The sequence below is a fragment of the Trichomycterus rosablanca genome, chromosome 12, assembly GCF_030014385.1.
Source record: "Trichomycterus rosablanca isolate fTriRos1 chromosome 12, fTriRos1.hap1, whole genome shotgun sequence".
In the NCBI taxonomy this organism is placed as follows: Eukaryota; Metazoa; Chordata; class Actinopteri; order Siluriformes; family Trichomycteridae; genus Trichomycterus; species Trichomycterus rosablanca.
Genome location: NC_085999.1, coordinates 31,073,922 through 31,100,461, shown reverse-complemented (window position 1 = coordinate 31,100,461; position 26,540 = coordinate 31,073,922). Strand labels below are relative to the sequence as shown.

The 26,540-nt window shown below is 40.6% G+C and overlaps 1 protein-coding gene across 3 annotated transcripts in view; it reads right to left on the bottom strand.

Moving 5' to 3' along the window:
• The window catches only part of dachd (dachshund d), a 205,519-nt gene that overhangs the window by 44,473 nt on the left and 134,506 nt on the right, over positions 1-26,540 (bottom strand). For 2 of the 3 annotated variants that reach the window (XM_063005795.1, XM_063005796.1), the window contains exons 4-6: positions 5,941-6,113; positions 5,488-5,623; positions 2,191-2,325 (exon numbers count right to left, since the gene is read on the bottom strand). In XM_063005795.1, coding sequence (XP_062861865.1) covers positions 2,191-2,325; positions 5,488-5,623; positions 5,941-6,113 — 444 coding nt within the window. The remainder of the gene's footprint in view (positions 1-2,190; positions 2,326-5,487; positions 5,624-5,940; positions 6,114-26,540) is intronic. The other variant, XM_063005797.1, reaches the window with a different exon arrangement.

The following is a 26,540-nucleotide window of genomic DNA, read 5'->3' as shown; positions in this document are numbered from 1 at the left end:
TTTCTTCCAGTCAGACAAAATCAAGACCAATCTGGTTCAATTGCCAGCTAAAGAGGCTGAGAGGATTGCTCCACGGAAAGGAAGGGGTGAGAGCGAGGGGGTCGTACAAATGCTTTTCGGATAACTGCTATGATATGATACGTCTCTGCTGGGGAATTATACAAGCAATACATGTGAAGTACTGACAGGTATCATGATAATATTATCAAAAACATGTGAAGACGTCCGTCGAGAATGCCCAGCGCTCCTTCAGAAAAAAGAAATAAATATAAAAAAAGGAGAAGAAATTAAAATCACGCACATCTGCACACGGATGCATACAGACAGCTGCTTTTGCCATTTCCCCACTCATCACACCTACATCCTGACCTGTAAATTCATAAAATCATGCTAATTACTTTGCTTCACAAGCTTGCACTGTCTCCGGGCAGGTCCGACGCAGGCTCTCCTCGTCAGGATGATTCATCGGGGAACACGAAGCCAAGTGATTTCCACAGTGGCTTTAATATCATTATCACTCCAAAGTTAACAATTTCCCAGACCAGGATTTAACCATCAGAGAATCAGATAATATTCAGATCAATGATTCAGTTCCTTTTGTTTTGTTTGTTTTAGCTAAATGCTAGCTGTGCTACCTTTATTCCCAAGCCATGCTAGTTAACTGCTAAATAAATGATAGAAATATGCTGTCAGAATGTCAAGTTCACATACAGGTCATTGACCCAGATGTGGAATGTATAGTTTTTCCAGATGCTACAAAATTAATCAAAACTACAAAATATGGGCCATTCGGCCAAATCTGTGCCATTTCTGTCCCCAGGACATTAAACACCTATTAGGAATAACATTATGACCACCTTCCTAATATTGTGTTGGCCCCACTTTTGCTGACCCATCGAGGCATGGACTCCTCTAGACCCCTGTGCTGTGGTATCTGGCACCAAAATGTTAGCAGCAGATCCTTTAACTCCTGTAAGTTGCGAGGTGGAGCCTCCATAGATCAAACTTGTTTGTCCGGCACATCCCTCAATTGGATTGACATCTGGGGAATTCGGAGGCCAAATAAACACCTTCGCTCCAAACGTGCATCAATAAGCCTTGGCTGCCCATGACCCTGTCCCTGGTTTACCACTGTTCCTCCCGTGGACCACTTTTGATAGATACTGACCACTGCAGACCGGGAACACCCCACAAGAGCTGCAGTTTTGGAGATGCTCTGACCCAGTCGTCTAGCCATCACAATTTGGTCCTTGTCAAACTCGCTCAAATCCGTACGCTTGCCCATTTTTCCTGCTTCTGACACATCAACTTCGAGAATAAAATGTTCACTTGCTGCCTAATATATCCCACCTACTAACAGGTGCCGTGATGAAGAGATAATCAGTGTTATTCACTTCACCTGTCAGTGGTTATAATGTTATGCCTAGTATTTGTTCATGTCCCCCTTATAACTGTAAACTCTACAATGAACAGCAGACACAGCAATGCTGATGGAGTTTTTTAACACCTCACTGTCACTGCTGGACTGAGAATAGTCCACCAACCAAAAACATCCAGCCAACAGCACCCCGTGGGCAGTGTACTGATGAAGATGACCAACTCAAACAGCAGCAATAGATGAGCTATCGTCTCTGACTCTACATCTACAAGGTGGACCAACTAGGTAGGAGTGTCTAATAGAGTGGACAGTGAGTGGACACTGCATTTAAAAACTCCAGCAGCGCTGCTGTGTCTGATCCACATACCAGCACAACACACACTAACACACCACCAACATGTCAGTGTCAGTGCAGTGCTGAGAATGATCCACCACCTAAATACCTGCTCTGTGGTGGTCCTGGGAGATTCCTGACCATTGAAGAACAGCATGAAATGGGGCTAACAAAGCATGCAGAGAAACAGGTGGACTACAGTCAGTAATTGTAGAACTACAAGTGCTTCTATATGTTAAGTGGAGCCAATAAAATGGACAATGAGTGTAGAAACAACTTATTCAGTCCTGTTACTCATATACAACCATCTCCCACTTAGAAACAATGCTGCCCGAGATTGACCAAAACACATTCTGAGTAGTTAAGTGTGTGTGTTACTAGATTCAGTGTCGAGTTTAATTTCATCAAGTTACTACATGCAAATGGCACCCATACCGATCTCTAAACAAGCAGTACGATGTAAAAAAAGGGTGCTGACCTTTCTCGGCGTGCATCCTCTTAGCCTCGTGGCCAAAGTCGAGAGTAGCCAGGTCGCCCTCTTTGGGGCCGGGCAGGATGCTGGGAGACAGGCCCAGGAAAACCTGGTTCATGGCCAACCCGTTCTGATGAAGAGCTTCAAGAGAACAGAGAAAATCAGCTTAGATCTCCTCAATCAATAGAAAGAGCAATAAAAAGGCAAATCTGGCGACAAATAATGATTTGCGCCTCTGAAAATAGGCGCCTCACGCTGGAGGAGGTGAATATGTCCTTGGCTTTCATCTGCCTGCGATTTGTGGTAAACCTCGTCTCCGAATCAATGGGGCAAGTCATTCAAAATCCTATTTGCCAATGTCCTGCCTGAAATGCAGAACCGTCGAGCATGGCTTTCAAGTGGAAGTGTGATTGGTTTCTGAATTTGTGACAATGTTCTTGGAAAAGTAAAACGAATACTTGAAAGATTTTTATAGAATAAAACGACTAAACACTGAAATCGAGTGGTTGTCCTTCTAAAGTTTGAAAAAAGCACAGTGATAGAATGTTCTACAATACTGTTCCAGCACTTGCAAATGATTCTATTTAAATAATCCTAAAATAATCAGAGTAGACACTGTGTCCTAAAATACATTTAATAAAGCTAGAATAGCTGTAACATAAAAAAAACCTCTTCTAATTAGGGTATGAGTGAGAAATTCAATATGTATGTTAGTAAAACAGTAAGGGCAGTAAGGAACTGACAGGCATCTGTTCTCAGTTGGGATGGCAGGGTGGAGCAGGGAATAGCGCAGGATTCGACTCCGTGGCCTTCCTTTCAGTGTGGAGTTTGTATGTTCTCTCTGTGTCTGTGTGGTTTCCCCCAACAACTCCAAAGACTTGCAGTCAGGTTAAATGGAGGTACTAAACTTGCCCTAGGTATGTGTGTGTGTGTGTGTGTGTGTGTGTGTGTGTGTGTATGTGTGTGCCCTGTGATGGACTGGCGAACTGTCTGGGGTGTTTCCTGTCTTTTGCCCAATGAATCAGACCCACTGCAACCCCGACCAGGATAAAGCAACAGTTAAAGAGAAAATGAATGACAGAATGAATGCTCTTGGTTAAGTCACTAAACACATTTATTTATTAATTTAGTTAGTTAGTTAGTTAGTTATTCATTTATTTGGGGAGGGGTAGCACAGGTCTGAATGCTTGACCCCTACAGTGAAGAGGTTCATAGGCTCTGTTTCTCTGTGGGAGGCATTTTGTTGGCATGAATTTGTGCTCTCTGAAAAAAATGCTGTATGGATGTCCATTATATACACACATGACACTAAATGTACTTGTTTGTTCCAATTCTTAGGCAAAATTTGGCTGCATTTTGTGTGACAAAGCTTGCGTGTTATGTGAACAACTGGCATCCTGGTCTAAAGCCACAGTGAGTACATAAAAAGCACATTGCACCTCTCTTCCTAACATGTTCAGATTAGGGGAAAATGTGAAATGAACAGACATAAATACTAAAAGATTCCTTTAGACTACAATTTTCAATCTAATACAGGTGGTTATATATTGTCTGTTTTTAGAAACTAAAATAGAAAATTAAATTTTGCACTTTTTATTTGACAGTTTAATTATATATGTTTTTTTCACTGTGACTAGTCTAACATTTGTATCAGTACCTTCCAAACTGTTTACCTGGTGTAATGCCAGTGTGTTAAATTAAGTTTTATTAAGTTTTATCGTTTATTTACTAGTTTCCAAAGTTCAGATCCTTTTTAAATAATAATAAGAAGAATAAGTACAACTTATAGGCCCTTTTCACACACCCAAGAACGCTTTACAAACAAATATTAGAGGAAAGAACATAAGGAAAAAAAAACCAACAAAGTTAAGACACAGAGAGAGAAGATTTACGGTGACCTTTAAAGGAAGACATGGAGGAACAGTCGCCGAGAAATTGTGGAGGGGAGTTCCAGAATTTGGGGGCTGTGGAACCATAAAAGACCTGTCACCTACAGACACAAGTCTAAACTGGGGGACCACTAGAAAGCATGGGTTGTCTGGCCTGGGCTGTCTGGTTTATTATTTTTACCAATTCACAGCAGCTTTTCAACTCTCTCCCTTATAAATATCAGTACCAGGTGCAATTAGCATGATGAGCTACAGCTTTAGTTAGTTTTAATGAATTTAGTTAGCATAAATACATTATATTTCCCTTTTCTGTTCCAGCATGTGTATGTTTCCATCCATATGTGCAACACTATACAATAAAGCAATTAGCCTCGGATGATCTGTGGTATGTTGGGGACTGCTGGACAGTCTTAAACATTCCACAGCTTCAGAATCACCTGAGCTTCATATTGTAAAGGTCAAGCATTTCATCCTGTTCTGTTCTCTTGGTGTATGCACCTACCCATTTGTCATAAATACACTAGGAGGTGACATAACTGATCATATCACGCATTTATTTAGGATCTGTACTCTAAAACCAGTATATTTAAGAGAAAAGCGATAAGTGAAATACATAGGTCTCTCTTACTAAAAAACATAGGGGTGAGAAGAGCGCCACTATTCCCTCCACCTCTCAAGACGAAGAACATTCAGTTAGCCTCTGATGGTCTGTGGTATGTTGGGGACTGCTGGACAGTCTTGAACATTCCACAGCATCAGAATTACCTGGGCTTAATACTGTAAAGGTCAAGCATTCAGTCCTGTTATGTTCTCTTGGTGTATGCACCTGCCCATTTGTCATAAATACACTGGGAGGTAACATAACTGATCATATCACTCATTTATTCAGGTCTGTTTAAGAGAAAAGCGATAAGTAAAATATATAGGTCTCTATTACTAAAACCAAAGGGGTGAGAAGAGCGCCACTATTCCCTCCATCTCTCAGGACGAAGGCCATTCAATTAGCCTCTGATGGTCTGTGGTATGCTGGGGGCTGCTGGACATTCCACAGCATCAGAATCACCTGAGCTCAAGCATTCAGTCCTGTTCTGTTCTCTTGGTGTATGCACCTGCCCATTTGTCATAAATACACTAGGAGGTGACATAACTGATCATATCACTCATTTATTAAGGATCAGTACTCTAAAACCAGTATATTTAAAAGGAAAGGAGATAACAATATATAGGTCTTCCTTACTAAAACCAAAGAGATGAGAAGAGCGCCACTCTTCCCTCCATCTCTCAGGACGGAGGACAAATTTAGCTCAAGTGCAGACAGTAAAGTATATATGTGCACAGATACGATGTGCAGGAACAAGCCGGGAGCAAGACAGTAGGGGAGGGAGAGAAACAGCGAGAGACAGAGCAGACGTACGCATTCTGTCGGACGAGCTCTCGGTGTGTGCGGGCGAGCTGGAGACGCTGCTGCTGCGCTGCGACGAGGGCCGACTTCCCGGCCTCCTGCCGTCTTCCAGAGAGGGAGCTGGGGAAGGACTGTCAGGCACCCGCTCCTACCACACACACACACAGAGATACACACACACATGCACAGCAATTACACTCCGCTCGGTCGACAGCTAGACCGGACGTCGGAACGCTACACGAAACACCACCGAGCTACGAGCTAGCTGTCAGCTTTTAATTCTGCACCCTTTTTCCATTTTCCCCCTCTCCCCCATCCCTTTGTCTGTGCCCTGTCTTCTAATCGTGGCTATCGTGGGATCATGCGATCATGCAGCCGAGCCCCGTCTCCACCCCCCCACCCCCACGCTCCACGACTGATGAGAAAATGCGCTTAAGGCAAAGAGCCAGCGGCACCGTGTGTTACCTTAATCACTGATGTCACCATTCTGGAAGGGGCACTCTGTCCCTGTGCTGCGGCGGCCATATTGGCGATGGTGCTGAGGTGGTTCATCTGACTCATTGCCATGGTGACTGACGCAGGAGGCAGGCTGACAGGGATCAGGGGGTGGGGCATCATCATGAATGGCAGCTCCAGACCTGAGACAGAGGCAGAGACAGGGGCAATTAAACACGCATTTAAAGGACTCATTATTTTGGCATTAAAGCTGAGTAAACAGCGGTTAAATAAAGAAGGGATGAGCGCCCAGCGTGGAGGAGAGTTAAGCTCCTATTCGCCTATCTACCATACGCTCCAACGCTGACATACCAAATCATCACTGAAATTCTAATAACAACATTTATACTGTAATTTCTCCCTGTGGTGTTTTTATACCATTATCTTTAATAGCAAAGAGCATAAATATTTTTATAATGCTCTGATTACACAGAATAAATATTAATGATGATAACTGCAATTATAAAGTCTTAAATGTATCACAATTAAGCTCTGTGTGGAATTGTGGAAACGTTTTGCTAATAATAGTAATGACATTATTCAAAACGCTGCATCTCTGCATAAAAGAGCCAGACATAAAAGTCATTAGTGAAATAATCAAGAGCTAAAACTGTTTAAATGTACAAAACAATATTTCCAGGCTTATCTCTGGTAAAACATTTTATCCTCAAAGTTGATGTGTTAGAAGCAGGAACAATGGACAAGCGTAAGGATTTGAGCAAGTTTGACAAGGGGCAAAATGTGATGGCTAGACGACTGGGTCAGGGCGACACGGTGGCTAAGTGGGTAGCACTGTCACCTTACAGCAAGAAGGTCCTCGATTCGATCCCCAGGTGGGGTGGTTCGGGTCCTTTCTGTAGGGAGTTTGCATGTTCTCCCCGTGTCTGCGTGGGTTTCCTCCGGGTGCTCCGGTTATCTCCCACAGTCCAAAAACATGCAGAGACACTGAATTGTCCTATGGGTACCTAGCCGCTAGGATGCATAAACCAGTGCATTGTAGTGCCGGTCCCAAGCCCGGATAAATAGGGAGGGTTGTGTCAGGAAGGGCATCCGGCGTAAAAACTGTGCCATATCAATAACGCAGATCACGATCCGCTGGCGACCCCTAACGGGAGCAGCCGAGGAAATAGATTGAGACGACTGGGTCAGAGCGTCTCCAAAACCGCAGCTCTTGTGGGGTGTTCCCGGTCTGCAGTGGTCAGTATCTATCAAAAGTTGTCCAAGGAAGGAACAGTGGTAAACCGGCGACAGGGTCGTGGGCGGCCAAGGCTCATTGATGCACTTGGGGAGCGAAGGCTGGCTCGTGTGGTCCGATCCAACAGACGAGCTACTGTAACTCAAATTGCTGAAGAAGTTAATGCTGGTTCTGATAGAAAGGTGTCAGAATACACAGCGCATCACAGTTTGTTGTGTATGGGGCTGCATAGCCGCAGAACAGTCAGGGTGCCCATGCCCACCGCCAAAAGCGCCAACAAATTTTGCTTGAATGTACAAAACAATATTTCCAGGTTGATCTCGGGTAAAACAGACCTGGTCTGATGAACATTGTGAGAAGTTTTTCAGACCAATAGATGGAAATAAGGGTTAAAAATAAACAACAATGGATGATTGGAATGGATGACAAAGGTTTCTCAGTAGGGCGGAAAAATACTAGACTAAACACAACAGTTGAGTCAGGGTTTGTCCCAAATTGCACAATTGTTCTAAACATTGTTCTAAATGTCTATCTATTGCACTTCTGCATGCAGTTTGGAACACAGCCAGGAAATAATGTCTGCATGACTAATAAGCAACAAATAGCATCTAGATTTATTGTTTTCTGTAAATATAACAAAATGATTCATTGGTGGGGTTGAACGTTTTGTAACTTGATGCAGCTTTGTTGTATGGCCTCCTAATTCTTTGTTAGTGATTACGATTGACTACAGATGGTTTCTCTTTGCTCACAGATGTATAAGAAGCTATTTTGACAGCAAAGATTGAAAAAAGTACACAAAACAGTCAAGCTTAAGAAGAAAACCCAAACTCCGAAATGTTACGTCTGTTCTGAAAAGACAGTTGTCCAGTCGGTCAAAACAATAAAAGAAAAATGCAGCTGCTGCACAGATTAACTAAAGTTTGCTGCTGATCACTTAAACGAAGAAATAAAAACATAAACAGAGTCTTCATCCTGCCTATTGGCCTCGAAGCACATAACAAAAAAGCTTGTTTGAATCCACTCATGATTACTAACAACAAATTAGGAGGCCGTGCCACACAGCTGAATGAGATTAAAGAGCTTCTACACCACCAAATTAGTCATTTAAGTTAGGGTTACCTCCAGGTATGTTTGTATTTTCTTAATGCATTTTCTTCCCTTTTTCTCCCTTTTTAGCGCGTCCAATTGCCCGATTGCGTCATGCTTCCTCTCCACCAATGCCGATCCCTGCTCTGATTGAGGAGAACGAAGCAAACCCACGCCCCCTCCGACACGTGGGCAGCATGCTTATCACCTGCACTTTGACGAGTGCAGTGCAGCTCAGCATTGTGTATGGAGAGACACACCCTGAGAGCACTCTTTTCTCATCTCTGTGCAGGCGCCATGAATCAGCCAGCAGAGAGAGAGAGACCCCATCCAGCTTAGTCCCACCCATATCTGAACAACAGGCCAATCGTTGTTCATGTGGCGGCTCAGCCTTAGCCGGCAGACAGAGCTGAGATTCGATACGGTGTATTCGAGATCCCAGCTCTGGTTCCAGCGTGTGTTTTTACCGCTGCACCACCTGAGTGGTCTAGGTGTATTTGTAACCCAGAATTATTTCTGAACCTAGTGAGTAATTAATTCAAAAATCATTACAATTCCATATGTTATGGGCACTCACGTGGCACAATGGTAAAACAATCTAGCACACCAGGCTACTGGCAGGCCAGGCACCTATACAGAAAATGATTGGCTTGTCTGAGGGTGGGAGGGTCAAAAGGGTTTCCTTTTAACTTAAAGTTATGACCTCTAATGGATCAATGCCTGCACAGAGACAGGGAATAATAGAGCTCAGTGCATGACGGATAGGGGTGGGTTTATAAAATCAATTTTTCGATTGGAATCGATCTTTATTTGAACGATCCGATATCGATTCATATAAACGCGAGATTGATCTTTTAAATACGCCCCTTTTTACGGTGCACACGGAAATCTGTTACCCCCTTTAATTTCACGTGACCAGCCAGTGTTTTTTCATGCAACGAGATCTGACCTGCACATCAGTTTAGCATGGCAGAAGCTCAAGTTATGACCACTACACAACTTTTTGCACTGATTTTCGCTCGGCAACGGGTCGGTGCTGGATTCGGGAGGAACTCGGTGTTCGCTCTGCGATCAAAACTCGGCTCTCCATCAATGTGTGAAACAGCGAGGGGAAACACAGGGGAGAGGTGGTAAACAGGTGGTGGAGCGCAATATAGTTTCTATCAGAATACATCAGCACATGCGAGTTTTACAGTATTTCTGACCTGATCGTTCTCTACAAAACAAAATATTTATTAACCTCCAACTCACTATAGAACAAGCCGTGCTGCTCGTGTTGCCAAATCCACTCAGATTCATTTATTTCATCAGCGCACAAACTTTGATCTCTCGCTACTTGTTGATGTGCATGTTTGGACGTGGTATCATTAAACCTTTCATCACTTCTCACGTGTGTTTTCGTGACAAAACGTAGTTTTGGAGACCAGAGAAGCTAGCCTGTGATTCCCCCTGGTGATAGATGGTGTAGTGTAAAACCCCCCATCGCCGATCAGTCGTGTAGTGTGAACATTACAGCGACCAGGTGTTAATCAGAGTGTCATGTAGTGTAAACTTGGCATAAGCTGTACAACAGCCAGGTGTATGTTTACATTACATTTACAATGTTGTAGCATGTCAGACATATAAAATAATAATAAAAAATGAATGTTACTGTTTTCTGTTTTGGAATAATTATTTATGTAAACAAAATACACAAATATTTTTAATAATAAATGTTCTTTGTACAATTATCACATTCGTTCTCTGAACATCTGTACATATTTAAACAAAACCTGTTAATGTAACTCAAATAAGCCTAACTGTTGAATCGAAATCGAATCGGGAAATTAGTGGCGATACCCAGCCCTAATGACGGATCTCCATATGAACCCGCAGGTGAAAAGAAGCAGTTGTTACTGCACATGTGTCAGAGGGGCGTGTGTAATCACGGCCCTCCTCAGTTAGGAGTGGAAATCAGCTTCAGTAGAGGAAAATGCAATTGGGACCAAATGCAAAAAAACATGCATGTTCTCCCCATGTTTGCGTGGATTTCCTCCAAAAGCTCTGGTTTACTTTCTATATTAAAATGCATTAATGCTGAACAATTTCTAAATCTTATATACATAAAAATACCTCTAGTTGATGTTACAATATTCAGGTTTATAAACCATTAAGTCAGTTTGCTACATTTCTGTACAGAGATTAAATAGTGAAAGCAAAGCTGTTCCCCTTTTTTTTTTTTTCAAAGGACATGTGCACACAAATAAGGTCACACCCCGGTGTGAGTCCCTGAACTGAGATCCCACTCACTGTCTCTCCTGACTTTGAACTGAGGGATCAAAAGTAGCACGGACATTTTTTGGTCTCTAGCATTCAAAGGCTCCACTCAAGTTCTTAAAAGAAAACTTGAGCGTCTCTGGTGGAATTGATTGTGCCTCGTCCTTGCATTTTTCTCTCACACACCTACCTCCCCGCATCATTGGCTCAAGGTAAAAGGGACGAAAAGGAGAGGGAACAATACACCAAACAAGTCTACTTTGCTTTTGAATGAAATATATGTGGCGGAGGGATGAGAGAGCGGATCTGCACCAGGAAGCCTTCCGATGGAGTGTTTGTGAAGTATTAAAAGAAAAAAAATCGTACCTCTCCTTCTGTGTCATTGTTTTCATTGGAAAAGCACCACTGATTTCCATAAGAAAGCCAAAGAGAGGATTCAGTGGGAAAACAAATTCTTTACCATTAAAAAGAAGGGGATTAAAGTAGGAGAAGCCAAGCAACACCTTGTAAAAGCTTCTCCTTAAGTGCTGAGTGGGAATCAATTACCGTTCCCAGGACCGTCTTCAATTAAAACACAGCAGTGTTGTGCGGGACACTTACTCTGCCTTATCCAAACAAACTGACCAAGCCATTCACGTATACATCCACCTTTCAGAGCCGGACTGAGTGCTGACATGCTTTTGTGATTCCCTGATCCGGATTTCACCAAATCAACATATTAAAGTGTGTGAGAGCTACAGGAGGGGATTATTAAAGACTGATATGACTTTGCCTTTGTCATTCAGAAAGACCTTTTTCTTTTCAAAGAATGATGACCAGCTCGTTTGGAAGACTGCAGCGTGAGTATACAGCATCTGACTGCTCTCCAGGGTCTAATCTCTCTCTACTTTTGAGTTCTCAGATGCTTCAGAGATGTTTTAGCAATTACGGATTATACAAAGCACAGGAAAACTCTGAACAAGCTGAGAAGATCTTTATCAAAAGCTGTAAGCAGATCTGAGAAAGCACAGAAAATGTGTTCTGCATTCCATACCACCCAAAATACATAGTTAACAGGGAGCCTCTTTATCTTGGGCCCAAAATTTAAAGATTTGGTTTTTGGATGTACATGCATACATGGGATAAGAATGAATTCTGTAGTGCCACTGCGTATTTAAAGTCTTACCCCAGGTACCACTGTACTATTTAATAAAACCGCATTGCACTGAACCTTTTTTCTTTCACTTTTACTTGTTTAGTAACGCTGATTTCATTATAACTGACCAACTCATACAAACACACAGAAAGTAATAAGAATTGAAACTAAACTTTAAAAGGGCCCATTTTAGGACAATGTAGTGCCAATAATGGTTCACCTGATGAATGCTCGACGTGGTTTTTATGCTGTTTATGGAAGGCACTAATCATTTCATGTTCATACTGATTAATATGGCTACATGATATAATGAGGAAGAAAGTGACCCCTACCAACCCATCATTCTCTACTGGGACTACAGCCAACCTAAGAGAATGCATTTGTTGATGGGACTGCCCTAATTAGCATGCATATCAGTAAGAAACAGATTACATCATTAAATATTACTAGATTTTTAATTTATAACAAATGTTATTTAATATAATTTTCATAATGAAACAATAGCATTGGCTAAAAGTAATAACAAAAAGTGTAATCAAATAATAACAATAATAAGATATTTTTTCATTTCTGTATTGCTTCTCATAAAATAATATTATTAATAGTAACAATAATAATAAAATAATAATAATAATAATAATTAATAATAATAATAATAATAATAATAACAATAATAATGATAATAATAATAATAATAATAATAATAATAATAATAGTAACAATAATAATAATAATAATAACAATAAAATAATAATAATAATAATAATAATAATAACAATAATAATAATAATAATTGAATATAACTGAATATAAAGTGGAAGAGGTAACCAGTATAACTGAAACAGAACTGGGGTGATATGAGCTGATATTCAATAGTTTTGTCAGCCCAAAAATTCTTAATGTAATTGAATATTTTAAAACTTTACTATTTGACAGGTATAAAAACATGATTCCTTTTTTTTATTTTTTTTTATTTACAGCATTTAGCAATAAAAGACTATTTTATCCATAAGGGAGTCAGCTTTCCTTTCACATGTATAAGGGCGTCTGCTTTTACCTCATCTTTATCCAGCCAGCTGTAAGTTCATGCAAAGATTCTCACTGTGTACAGAAGACCAAACTACTTCCGATTGTATTTTCCTGCCACTTAAGCTGGAACCTCAACCAGACAGGAGGAGTCACTGTAGCAGGGGTCAGGGCATTCGTTTAAACATGGCCTCTCCTCCTTCAGACATGGCACTCTTGTTGGTGCTTGGCAAACATGTTAGCCTATTATGTCCCAGTGAATATCTTGCAATATGACTGAAAATATATTCAAGCTTATATTATGCATATAACTTTAGTTTTTAATGGCTGGTTTAAAAGAAGGTGTATTAATATATTATTATTGCTATTCTTGTTGGTGTAATAACAACATTAAAAAGTATCAGTTTCAGCACAATCAAAAGAAACATGTGTTTAAATGTTAGCTGTCCCAACAGCCCCCCACCCCCCTCCCGTAGCCATCAGCTCTTTTCTCTCTGTGTTATCCTGGTGTGCCTGGAAGATTTCCCTTGACAAAAATTAAACCAGTTCCTACTTGGCACTTTATTATCTCTTCAACTGAGTGATTTATTGTTTGTGCAATGAAGGCAAAGAAGGAGGAAAATTACATTTTCGGCTAAGCTCGGGCCCATCCTGCCTCTCCTCCTCCGTCCTGAAAGAGCTCACAACAAACAATAATGTCAGCTGTAATTGATCCGAGGTCGCCAGTTAGCCCCGCAGTAAAAGCCCACTATTTAAGCGACAATCCTCCCCTGCCTGCTGCTCACATGCTGTCTAATGAAGCTGTCTGTCTCTGCTATTTACCTTCGCTTAAATGGAAGGAGAAAGATGTACTGTACCAGCCTGGGCCAGAGAAGATTTGCTTTCCTGCCATGAAATAAGAGCGGTGGATGCCTGCAGAATGTATAATCGGCTGCTGCAGTCAGGGACGGATCCTCCAGCACTAATTAAATGACTTGTTTCCACCCTATCTGTCTTTGTTTGGGAGCGCACCGGGATGGGACGTCATAAACACCAGTGTTTAAGCAAACGCACTTTCTGTAGGTCCAATGATTTGCATCTTGAATAGTTTGATCTTATAGAAAGAAAATATGTGCATATAAGTCCAGAATGATTGGTGCTCTTACTGAAGATGAGTAAAGTAATTAAAGACGTCGTTGTACTTATTTAGCTCAATGTCACAGAGAAAATCAGAAAGAATTATGGTCTTTATTTGAAGTACCTTTATCGTAAGTAATTAAAAGTAAATTAAAAATAGATCTTTAAAGGATTATTATTAATAATCGTTCATTCTTATTAACAAGATGTGCCTACAGCTTGTTCTGAATTATATTTTAATATTGTGAGTATGAAGGCTCAAGTGACATAATCAAAATTCCTTCAGTCATTTGTCAACACAAAAAGGATTGAAGAATACTCACTTTTAGGCCAACAGTAATACGTGTTAATAACAGAACTTTATCTCCCTGCTCCCACAAACATGAGAATGTTTGAAGGGGGCGAAATGCCTCAGATCCAACAAACTCTAACAAACCAACAAATACATTCAACAAACTATTTAAAACAGGTGAAAAGGGTGTTTTTTTTTATTTGACCCTAAACACCATGATAAAATTTCTTTAAGCTGATATGAAACACTTAAGGTGCATTGTCCATTAAACAAGGATATTTAAAACCTAAAATACTGTTTTAATATTATTATTATTATTTTTATTATTATTATTAAACAATACTGTATTATTCTAATGATTATTATTATTTATGTAGAAAACTGTATATTATTATTATTTATGTAGAAAACTGTATATTATTATTTTTATTATAAAATACTGTATTATTATTATTATTATTATTATTACTATTATTATTATTATTATTTATGTGCAATACCATATTATTATTGTTTTTATTACTATTACTATTACTATTATTATTATTATTATTATCATTATTATTATTATTTATGTGCAATACCATATTATTATTGTTATTATTACCATTATTATTATTATTATTATTACTATTATTATTATTTATGTGCAATACCATATTATTATTGTAATTATTACTATTATTATTAGTAGTAGTAGTATTACTATTATTATTATTTTATTATTATTATTATTATTGTTATTATTATTATTATTATTATTATTATTTATGTGCAATACAATATTATTATTGTTATTATTACCATTATTATTTTATTATTATTATTATTATTATTATTATTTATGTGCAATACCATATTTTTGTTATTATTACTATTATTATTAGCATTGTTATTATTATTATTATTATTATTTATGTGCAATACCATATTATTATTGTTATTATTACTATGAAACACTGTATTATTATTGTTATTGTTTGTATCGTTATTATTGTTATTTTTATATAAAATACTGTATTATCATTAGTACTATTTTTATTATTATTATAATTATTATTATTTCTATTATTATTATTATTATTATTATTATATTACAATAACTGAAAATAAGACTAGCTCTGGGAAGAAGCTAAAACTGGGTCAAAGTTGGATCTTTTAGAAGGACACTGATCTATGATGATGATGATGATTCCTTTAAGGATCTCAACAGTGGATCATATGGCACATGTTTGATTTGACAGTTTTTTTATCCAGACTTGGGACTGGCACTGAAGATGAACTGATGTGTATTCCCCCCGGTGGCTAGGTTCATGTAATGTATTTGTGAGCCCAGCCTGGGTTTCGTACCCCAGAACTAGTGGTTTTTACCATAACGCCACACTAGCTGACTAGAACAGTGATCCATAACACATTAAAATCCTCAAAATGAGCTAGACACGAGAGTTCACAACTCTGAAATCAGAAATCTCTGAACAATTGTGTGTTGAGAAATGATTAGATTGTTTGTTATGCATTTTCTGTTTTTACCAAGCAATAAAGTAAAAGACTAATGGTATTAAGAACCAAGTACGAAAGGCAGATATGCCAGTAAAATATTTTAAATATAGAAGTTAATTGTAACTATTCTTTGTACCAGAGGCCTCCAAAGTGCGGATGTATGAATGGATTCACTTAACTTGCTTTGTAAGAATCTTGTTGTGATTAAATTATCTAGTCTGTGTGGAAGGAAAGCACATAAAATAGAAATCCGTTCTAAAGATAAAATCAGTCTAAAATACTGTTTATGTAAATCCATTCTGACTGCGATATTTTAAAATGAGCAGAACAAAGATGCAGAAAAGGTGCGATAGCAAATAAAAGCCGCGTTCCCTTCAGAGACCTACAGAAGCCTGGCATGTTGGCACAGTCATGTTTTCAAATTCACAGATGGCACAGCCAGACAAAGCTGCTAAACCTTGTAACTCATTAGGCTCTGTGGAGGAGAACGTACCTCGCTTTGATGTAGCCACCCACAGTCTCTTACTGTCAGCAAGAGACTCTTGAAAAAATGATAACATCTACAAAATACCGGTAAAATCTTTTTCACACACATGTTGCGGTTTACAACCACCAGCAGATGCTAGACAATAGCACTAAAATGTACTGATCCTGAGCTAAAGCAAGACTATGTAATGAGGAACAGAGGCTAAAAGAAAGAAAACATCTTTTACACACTATTCAGGATCAAAAATAATAACACAAACAAAACTTTTCTAGTTTGATGAGGTAGAATAATTACACCACCAACCCCTCCTCCCATCGTAGTAAACATGTGTGGGGGATTACAAAGGGGAGGTGTTGTATTTTTTATGGAAAAAGCCCACCTGCAGTGGCAATCCATATACTCTAAGATAGATGTACAATGTCCTCAAATCATATTTACATCCAAGCAGAAATGTTAATGATGAATCGATATATGGTCAAAAATATTTGGACACCTTGTTGGAGGTTCCATTTCAAAAACAAATCACGACCACTATGAGATCTTTTCAGCTATAACAACAGGCACACTTTTGAGAAAGCTTCTCACAAGAGTTTGAAGTATGTCTGTGGAAATTTGTGCCCATTCAGTATAAGGAGCATTGATATGGCTGGACACTGATATTGGTCAAGAAAACCTAAATTGATGTTCCAGTTAATTCCAAAGCTGTTCAGTTTATTTAAACCAAGCTCTTCTTCTGGAACAGGAAGGGCCTTCCTTAAACTGTTGCTGCAAAGTTAGAAGCATAATTCAAAGAGGTGTCCCAATACTTCTTTATACATAGGTGCAGCAGTAGAACACAGTAAATGAACTATTTAATTTAGAGTAGCAGGATATTTTGATACAATTATTTAACTCCGATTATTATTGCTGTAGGACCTAAAGTTGGGTTACAACATGACTAAACCATCAGGACTCTAACAAGTTTTATCTTCTTCAGCTGTAATGTGTTATATACTGTAAAAACTTCCCAATGATTAAAGTATTCAAGGTGTGTTGCAACAATGGTGAGTACAGCTGAAACTAGCTGTCTCAAAAGCTGAAAGACCAGCTCATGTCTGTGTAGACACCCAGACAGTTAACAGCACCAATGGTGGGCTAGCATAATAGACTGCTGCACCACCTAAGTGCAATAGTTTAAACTGTAAATCAAAAATCAAAGAGAATCGACTAGTTTTGGAAAAACCCCTGTGTGCAACCTGTGCTTGAATGCTGGAGGGCGGCATGGTGGCTCGGTGGGTAGCACTGTTGCCTTACAGCAAGAAAGTCCCGGGTTTGATTCTTCTTTTTTCACTTGTTTCGGAAGCTGGGGTCAGAGTGCATGGTCAGCCATTGTACAGCACCCCTGGACCAGACAGGGTCTTGCTCAAGGGCCCAACAGTGGCTGCAGGGCAGAGCTGGGATTCAATCTCTCAGCCTTTTAGTTGAAAGCTCTACCCACTAGGCTACCACTGTCCCACATACACAATTACTGTGTTTTTTTTGACAAATTGACAAATTCTGTGGTTACAGAGCTGGACGATTCTGTGGAGCGGTAGTATGATCCGCTGATCGTAATTATCCACATCAAAGAAATCCAGACATGAACCTTCAGGATACGTTACAAAACAAAACAAATCTGAACTTGAACTGGTTTCAGTTTAAATTCGTCCCATATCATTAAATATCAATGAACCGCAGAGTGTACGGTTGGGCAAGGAGGCGGATTGTGTGGTGGCGGGGGGGTTGGATCATTGGTTGGGGCATTACCAGCAGCTGTTTCCAGCAAAAGCACAATATATTTAAGAACAATCAATACCGTTCATCCCAAGGGAGCGTGACACCCAGGCAGAGCGAAGATGCCTCTCCGTCTGATACTTAGTAAAGGATCCCTTTTAAAAAGATTGCTTTCAGTCAATGGAAGGCAGTTGTCATTTGACTCGGACTCTCAAATTAAATATACTGAACGGTGTTATCAATCACAAAGCCTTGCCGTGCATGGACTAGCTTTTGAAGGGATGAGGCTGACCATTGCCTCATCTGTTTTAATGAAATCATTAGCATCCCATCACCCTCACTCCATCTTTGCGTCACGAAGAAATTTGTCCTGATATGATAGATCTCGTGCTCAAACTCTGCTTTGTTTAGAAAGAGCAGGACTATCAGAACTGTTGAATGATTTACTGTATTTGGCTTTACAGAATTAATTAATTTTACATTTTCTAAGCACTGCAGTGGGGAAAAAGCTTCACTTTTCAAACAGATAAACTGTGGGTATACAATAACTGACTGTAGCCCATCTGTTGGATTTTTTAAAATAATGTTTAAACCTTATTATTAGGAACACATACTCATTTACCTCCTTAGTACTTGTTGTAGGTGAACGGTTAGAGACTAGAGCTAGTTTCTTTTCTCATGCACAATGTGTTCATCTTCCTCTAGTCTTTTGCTCTACTACAGTCTGTAATTGTCTACCCACAAACTGTCATCAGGATGGATGAATGTATGTACCGTGTGTGTGAACGGATGGATGAATGGATGGATTGAAAGGATGAATGGGGTGGGGTGGTCGAATTGCATAGATACATTGAGTTGTAGGATTAAAAGGATTGACTGGAAGGAGGAATGGATGTTGATGGATGGATAGATGAATGGATGGATGGATGAATGGATTAGTGCATGGATGGATGGATAGGTGTTGGATGGATTTATGGATGGATAAATGGATGGATGTGCAATGGATGGATGAATAAATGGATGGATGGATAAATAAATGGATAAATGGATGGATACATGGTTGGATGAATAGGTATTGGATGGGTGGGTGGATGGATGGATGGATGAATGGATGGATGGAGGATAAATAAATGGATGGATACATGGTTGGATGAATAGGTATTGGATGGGTGGGTGGATGGATGGATGGATGAATGGATGGATGGATGGATGGATGGCCAAATGTATGCAGACACCTGTATAGCATTTATATGGGGTAACCTCCCTGTTATGATGTGGGAGGAAGGACCCAAGGATGCGGAGGTTTTAACTTAAAAGGGTTTTATTTACAAAATCATAAACGTAATATACAATAAAATAAAGGAATAACAGTAACAAAAAACACTTCGGGGAATCCCGAAGGCAGCCGGTGACGCCAGACTGAAAGAAACAAGGGAAAAAACATAAAAGGGAAAAAGGGAAAGCGCGAGGCGCGAACCCTGGTCGCTCACCTCCAGGCTGGGAGCTTAAGCACGCTGCCACAGCAACGCTGAAAGCAAAACCGCTCCCAGCACTAAAGAGGCGAAGCGACCGGGTTCGCGAGGTGGGAAACCTCGCGCTGTTGGCCGAAGAAGGGGGGATGACACCGCCGGTAGATAAATGGCACGGCGCTCACCAGCAGTTAATGCTGGTCAGCGCCATGCCATCCACCGGGTGTGGTTTACTTGCGGATTTATAAAGTTAAAAGCAAAGGCGCTGTCACCAGCCAGGGTGGCTGGGAAGTGGCCGTTTGCTCCTGCGCTCCAGAGGGCGGGACGTGACGCTGTCACCAGCGGTAGCTGGGAGGGGGTCACGTTCCTCTGGGCGCAGTCATGGGGTCTCTAGGTGGCGGCGGCACGGCGGCTCGACGGCTCGGCGGCAGCGGCCCGACAGCGACCTGAGAGCAACCACCAGGCGGCGGCGGCGGCACGACAGCTGCGGCACTCTGGCGGCAGCTTGGCGGCGGCGGCGGCGTGGTGGCGCCCACTAGCGGTGGCCTGGCGGCAGCGGCACGGCGGCGGCGGCACAGTGCGGCGGCACAACCTAAAGATAATAAAAAAAACAATAAACATAAAAGGACACCGCAGTGTCAAACAAACTCAAAGAAAGAAAAAAGAATCAGCCAACATGAGCAGAAGGTGCGACGACTACAGCTCTGCACCTATCCCTTAAATAAGGGAAGGCACAGGTGTAGCCACTTCGCCCTAACGAGCTGGCCAGGTATTTAAAGGCACAGCTCGTTTCTGCTCTGTAAGGCCTGTGGCATCAGGGAGAGATGGTACATTCCCCTGATGCCACAGAGCCTAACACTCCCTTGTTAAGATGTGGAGGGATGGATGGATGGATGGATGGATGAGTGAATGGATGGATGGATGGATTGATGGGTGGATGGATAGATGGATGAAGAAGCAGATGGATGGACTTGGATGGATGAATGGATAAATTGCTGGATGGCCAAATGTATTTATATGGTGTAGCTTCCCTCTCTTTTGCAGCTATAACAGATATAGGAGTAAATAAGCATATTTGATTGTTTTAATTTTTAAGAATCTGTCAGAAAGAATATTATTATTGTTATTTCTTTATTATTCAGATTTAAGCTGAATGTATCAGCTGTTCTAATAATAAAACACAGTGTGATTAATAATTGAATTATGTCCTAACAGAAGAATGTTTTAGGCAGCCGGAGCTCATACATATTCCACATAACACACTGCAAAAGCTTATTATCTCTAAAAGGTTGAATGTCATTTATTACATGTATCACATTTACACCAAGCGACATTGTCTTTTCAAATTGCGCTGATCTCGTCACTCCAATCTTTGCCTCCAAAGGTCACTCAATTCCACTCAGAAATTCATCCTGACAGACGTTAGTAAAGAGGGACAGCAAAACACCAACAGATCCAACGGCTTGAAATTAATTCATCCAATTAATGAAAAATGAGCTCTAATGCTGATAAGAGATGACAAGTAAACTGGTCACTTGTTTTTTTCGGCGCTTGCCTCCGCCGCTGTGAAGTAACCGGATGAGACTGCCGTACAAATATTTGCATTACGCTGCTTTATGTACCATGCTACGCTAGGCTAAAATGCTAATAATAATGCCAGAGATGTGACGCTTCTCAGAAATAACAAAGCTTGATATGCATCATTACAGAAAATAATGTTCAATCAATTCTTATTTGGAAGTCTATTCCTGCAGTTGTAGGCATCCGTGTAAATCGTTAACACCCCCCCCCCCCCAACAAACCCCTCACCCCTATTCCCGCCGCAAAGCCGGACAAAATCATGCATATTCAATTTAATGTTGCTGATGCTTAACTGTTCTTGTGACAGGAATTTAAATGAGTGACATTATTTAATAAATAAATGAGTGATTATCGAGTTATCTTTTTAAATTCTATTAAAATGTGTAGCACTTTCTCTCGTGTAGCTTATCTCTTACTGCCTCCCAAGAGCATAGAACACTAATAGAGGTAGCAAAAAATAAGTCCTAGGATGTGCCATTTTTTGCTAAATTCTGCTATGATTTTAAGTAAATAATATACATCGATCAGCCATAACATTAAAACCACCTCCTTGTTTCTACACTCACTGTCCATTTTATCAGCTCCACTTACCATATAGAAGCACTTTGATGTTTTACAATTACTGACTGTAGTCCATCTGTTTCTCTGCATGCTTTGTTAGCCCCCTTTCATGCTGTTCTTCAATGGTCAGGACCCCCACAGGACCACTACAGAGTAGGTATTATTTGGGTGGTGGATCATTCTCAGCACTGCAGTGACACTGACATGGTGGTGGTGTGTTAGTGTGTGTTGTGCTGGTATGAGTGGATCAGACACAGCAGCACTGATGGAGTTTTTAAACACCTCACTGTCACTGCTGGACTGAGAACAGTCCACCAACCAAACAATATATCCAGCCAACAGGGCCCCAATGGCAGCGTCCTGTGACCACTGATGAAGGTCTAGAAGATGACCAACTCAAACAGCAGCAATAGATGAGTGATCGTCTCTGACTTTACATCTACAAGGTGGACCAACTAGGTAGGAGTGTCTAATAGAGTGGACAGTGAGTGGACATGGTATTTAAAAATCAGAAAAAGAAAGACAGACCCAAGGACTTTCAGAGACTCACGCTAGGTATGCTATGGCTAACAGTGCTCAGGATGGGCACTGATTTAGCGGGTCAGTAAGATCTCTAACAGCTAAACTACTGTATTTTAGCAGGAGTTTGTAGTCAATGCAGAACCCAGCCAATAAAAAGTAAACAGGATGTAAAGGTAGAACACTCCGACTTTCTTTTTCTGGTTTGAACATGAGCTCAGTTCTTAAAATACCTGCATGGTTCTTGCCCAGACAAAACAGTATTCAGAAATGTAAACATATCCAGGTGAACCAGCTGTGTTTTGAATAAAACATATATTTTTGATGTTGTTTTGAAATCAGTGAGCGGCTGTGGTAAAAAATGGACTTAAGGGTAGAATGAATCATTTCCTTGGTCTGTGCAGATGGTTACAGGGTAGCTAAGAAGTATTAGCCTTTGAATGCAGGATGGTCATTTTCTCAACGGCTCATGTCAAGAGGGAGAGAAAGGAACCAGAGCCAAAATGTGATGGGTCACGTTTAGCTGTGCGAGGCCACCAACTGAAAAAAGAGGGAAAAATCATACTGGCGCGTGTTGGATTTGTCCTTCCACCGAGGAGGATTTATTATTAGAAAGGACATAAACAGACTAATTAAATCACAGCAGTGGAAGCTGAAATGACAGCTGGTGCTGTGTGTGACCAAACAGATCCCTATCAAAGAGCAAGGAATGGATTCCTTAATCTACCCTCTACGGAGGGCTATTTTAGGAGACTCTTTATTAAATGCACATGCTGTATACGCTAAAAACGACCTCAATGTACATACAGGCACATCACAATGGAGCTTGACCCGCTGAATGTGGCGTTCTTTACTATTTATCTTAAATTGAAAGTTAACGGTTTGAACCTGGGACGAGAAAGATGTCAAATAACGTCAAAAAAACTGTTGTCCTTTCCTTTTTTCCTTCCTTCCTCCCTCTTTTCCTTCCTTCCTTCCTTTTCTACATGTTCTTCCCTTCCTTCCTCTTTTCCTTCCCTCCTTTTTCTTTTCCTTTCTTCCTTCCTTTATACATGTCCTTCCTTCCATTATACATGTCTTTCCCTTCTTTCATTCTTCTCCTTCCTTTCTTCTATTCTTCCTTTCTCTTTTCCTTCCTTCCTTCTATTCTTCCTTTCTCTTTTCCTTCTTTTCTTTAGTCCTTCTTTCTTTCCTTCCTTCCTATTATTCTTCCTTCCTTCCTTTATATTTTCCTTCCTTCCCTTATGTTTTCCCTTCCTGTTTTCATTCATTCTTTCTCTTTTCCTTCCTACCTTCCTTCCTTCCTTCCTTCCTTCCTTCCTCCTTTCTCTTTTCCTTCCTTCTATTCTTCCTTTCTTTTTCCTTCCTTCTTTCTTCATTTCTTCCCTCACTCCTTTCTTCATACATGTCCTTCCTTCCTTTTATTTTTCCTTCCTTCCTCTTTTCATTCATTCCTTCCTTTCTCCTTTTCCTTCCTTCCTCTTTTAATTCATTCTTTCTCTTTTCCTTCCTACCTTCCTTCCTTCCTTCCTTCCTTCCTTCCTTCCTTCCTTCCTTCCTCCTTTCTCTTTTCCTTCCTTCTATTCTTCCTTTCTTTTTCCTTCCTTCCTTCCTTCCTTCCTTCCTTCAGTCCTTCTTTCATTCTTTCCTTTCTTCTTTTTATTTTTCCTTCCTTCCTATTTTCCTTCATTCCTTCCTTCCTCCTTTTCCTTCCTTCCTCTTTTCGTTCATTCCTTCCTTCCTCCTTTTCCTTCTTTCCTCTTTTCATTTATTCCTTTTTTATATTCTTTCTTTCTCTCGTCCTTCCTTACTTTCTACTCTATTTCCTTTCCTTCCTTCCTTCCTTCCTTCCTTCCTTCCTTCCTTCCTTCCTTCCTTCCTTCCTTCCTCCCTCCCTCCTTTGGTAGACACACTCACACTGGACAATTTTTATAGCTCCAATTGGCCTAACTGCATGTCTTTGAAAGGTCTCTGGCTGCATGAACGGGGATTCAAACCCAGGCCCTTCTGCTTGCACTATGTTCTTCCCTACATGTTGTTTTTACACAATATAATATAACATCAAAACAGCAAAATTTGAATAATGTGTGTAGTCCATACAAAGCAAAATGAGCTAGTAAAAGTACCTGGTGTTAATTACTTTAACATGATTAAGTATTTACTGGCCATACCATGCAAACTGTGATGTCATAATGTAAAAAATTATGGGCTCTGTATGTCCTAAAAGTGGCTACTTTGGTAACATAATACAGAGATAGACCCACCAATAGACCTACAAGGTAAAAGCAAGTATTGGAGCATTACATGTTGTATAAAAATGCCTTTATTCAGACTTACCCTGGTTTAATTGTAGTTATAGAGCTAAAAACAAAAGTGTCAGGTACACAAGCTTAAATAAGGTGGTTACTTCTAAGATAGGATGCTGCTGTCAGAGAGCTGACAATGATACATTGACAGGATTATATAACAACAAGACAAGAAAATGATCATATGTCGGTCTTAACTGGGTTTAACTTGTTCACAAGATTATTTGGCACTTCTCTCCTAACATCCCCACGTTCGACAAAAGCATTTGGACTCGTTTTGCTTGCGTCTACACAATCACACAATAGTAATATTTGGCTGCGAGGAGTAATAATTCATTTTGGCAGGCAGTTGAATAATTAATGTAAGCTTTTAAGCACTGCTTATTGGTGAGGCCGCAAATCTGAAACCGTCGATGGGAGGAAAATATGATTTTAACAAGTCAATAATAGCAAGAGCAATGGGAACAACTTAATCAATCGTACTGCCACGTTGGCAAACAAGTGCATGAATTATAACACCAATAATTGTTTCTCCTCCTGCACAATCCCCCCCCCCCCCCCCCCCCCCGTTCCCGACTGTCTTCCCTACTTTTGTGTGATGTCATTTCCTATTGATTCCTTCATGAGCACAGTGACTGAAAGTTTCCTCCTGTTGGGAAATTTGCCAGCCACACTTAGAGCTTAACCTAAAGAGATTAACCCATGTTACCAGCTAGAAATCGTTTCAAATTACCAGACGTGTGCGCTCAGGGGGAGCAGTGAAATTACGCTAGCCCACTACCGCTGAGATCCAGGGTTCGAATACTCAGCGGTGCTATTGGCCAATTGGGTGCCTACATACAGACATGATGTGGTGGTGAGCTTGGCAATGGATTGACGTCCCCTCCAGGGTGTGTTTGTGCTTTGCGCCTAGTGATTCAGGGAAATGAACCAACCGCAACCCTGACCAGTATGAAGCAGTGGTAAAACATGAAAGATAAGTTCATCTAGTCAGTTGTGTAGGCATTGCACCAAAGCATAGTCATCCATTAATTTCTGGGGTATAAATATATGGAGACACATATGAATTACTCACTCACTCACTGTCTTAACCGCTTATCCAGTTAGGGTCGTGGGGGGGTGCTGGAGCCTATCCTAGCTTTTCAATGGGCGCACAGTAACACTCTGGATGGGGCGCCAGTCCATAGCAGGGCAGACACACACACACATACACACACCCATTCACCTATGGGGCAATTCAGTGTATCCAATTTTGTGGGAGGAAACCGGGAGGTCCCGGAGGAAACCCACACAGACACGGGGAGAACATGCAAACTCCACACAGAAAGGACCCGTACCGCCCCGTCTGGGGATCAAACCCAGGACCTTCTTGCTGTGAGGCAACAGTGCTACCCACTGAGCCACCGTGTCGCCCACATATGAATTAGAGCAAGTTTTTTTTTAAGTGACCCACTTTCTGGTCCATGATTTCTACTGTAACCCAGGCAACACAAACAAAGCATCAAAATGAAACACAAAAAAAATATGCTTAATTAATAAAAATGGTGGCAATCTGGTACCACTGTGGTTTACAAGGTGTAATGTAAAACCTCCACATGGGGAATTCCTGTACAAGATTATTTTGTGTTTGTACCTGTCAAAATTCATTGATTTAATTATTATAATATTTTTCTCAGTGACCCATTTTTTTGGCTCGCAACCCAGCCAAGGGTCATGACCCAGGGTTTGAAAAGCACAATCACAAGTTTAACACAACCCTGGCTGTAATGAACCTGCCTTAGAGAGGTTGTGAGTATTCTGCTCCTACACAATGATAGACTGAGGCAAAAACTCTCCAAGCATCATGGTAAAAAAGTAGAACATTTTAGGGTCACCAAGTCTCCAAATCTGTCCTTAGATACTGTCTTTATACCAACTGTTATTTATTTATGTATTTGTTTATTTATTTATAAGTTAGTTAGTTAGTAAGTTATCATTTTTTTTACTCAAGCACAAGCACCAGAAATATGGATATTATTGGCAACAAACTACATCGCCCAGGTGGTGCAGCAAGATATTCGGCTAGCACACCAGCACCAAGATTCTGAACCCCTCGGTTCGAAAAACGGCGTTGCCACCGGTCGGCTGGGCGCCATCTAGCGGGCGTAACTGGCAGTGCCTGCAGCAGACTCTAATTGGCTACCAGGTCTGCTAGGGTGGGATGACCGGACTATGTGGGTGGGGTCTTCTAATGCTGTGCAAGGACCCTGATTAGCAGATAGAGGCGCCTGTGCAGAATACATGGGT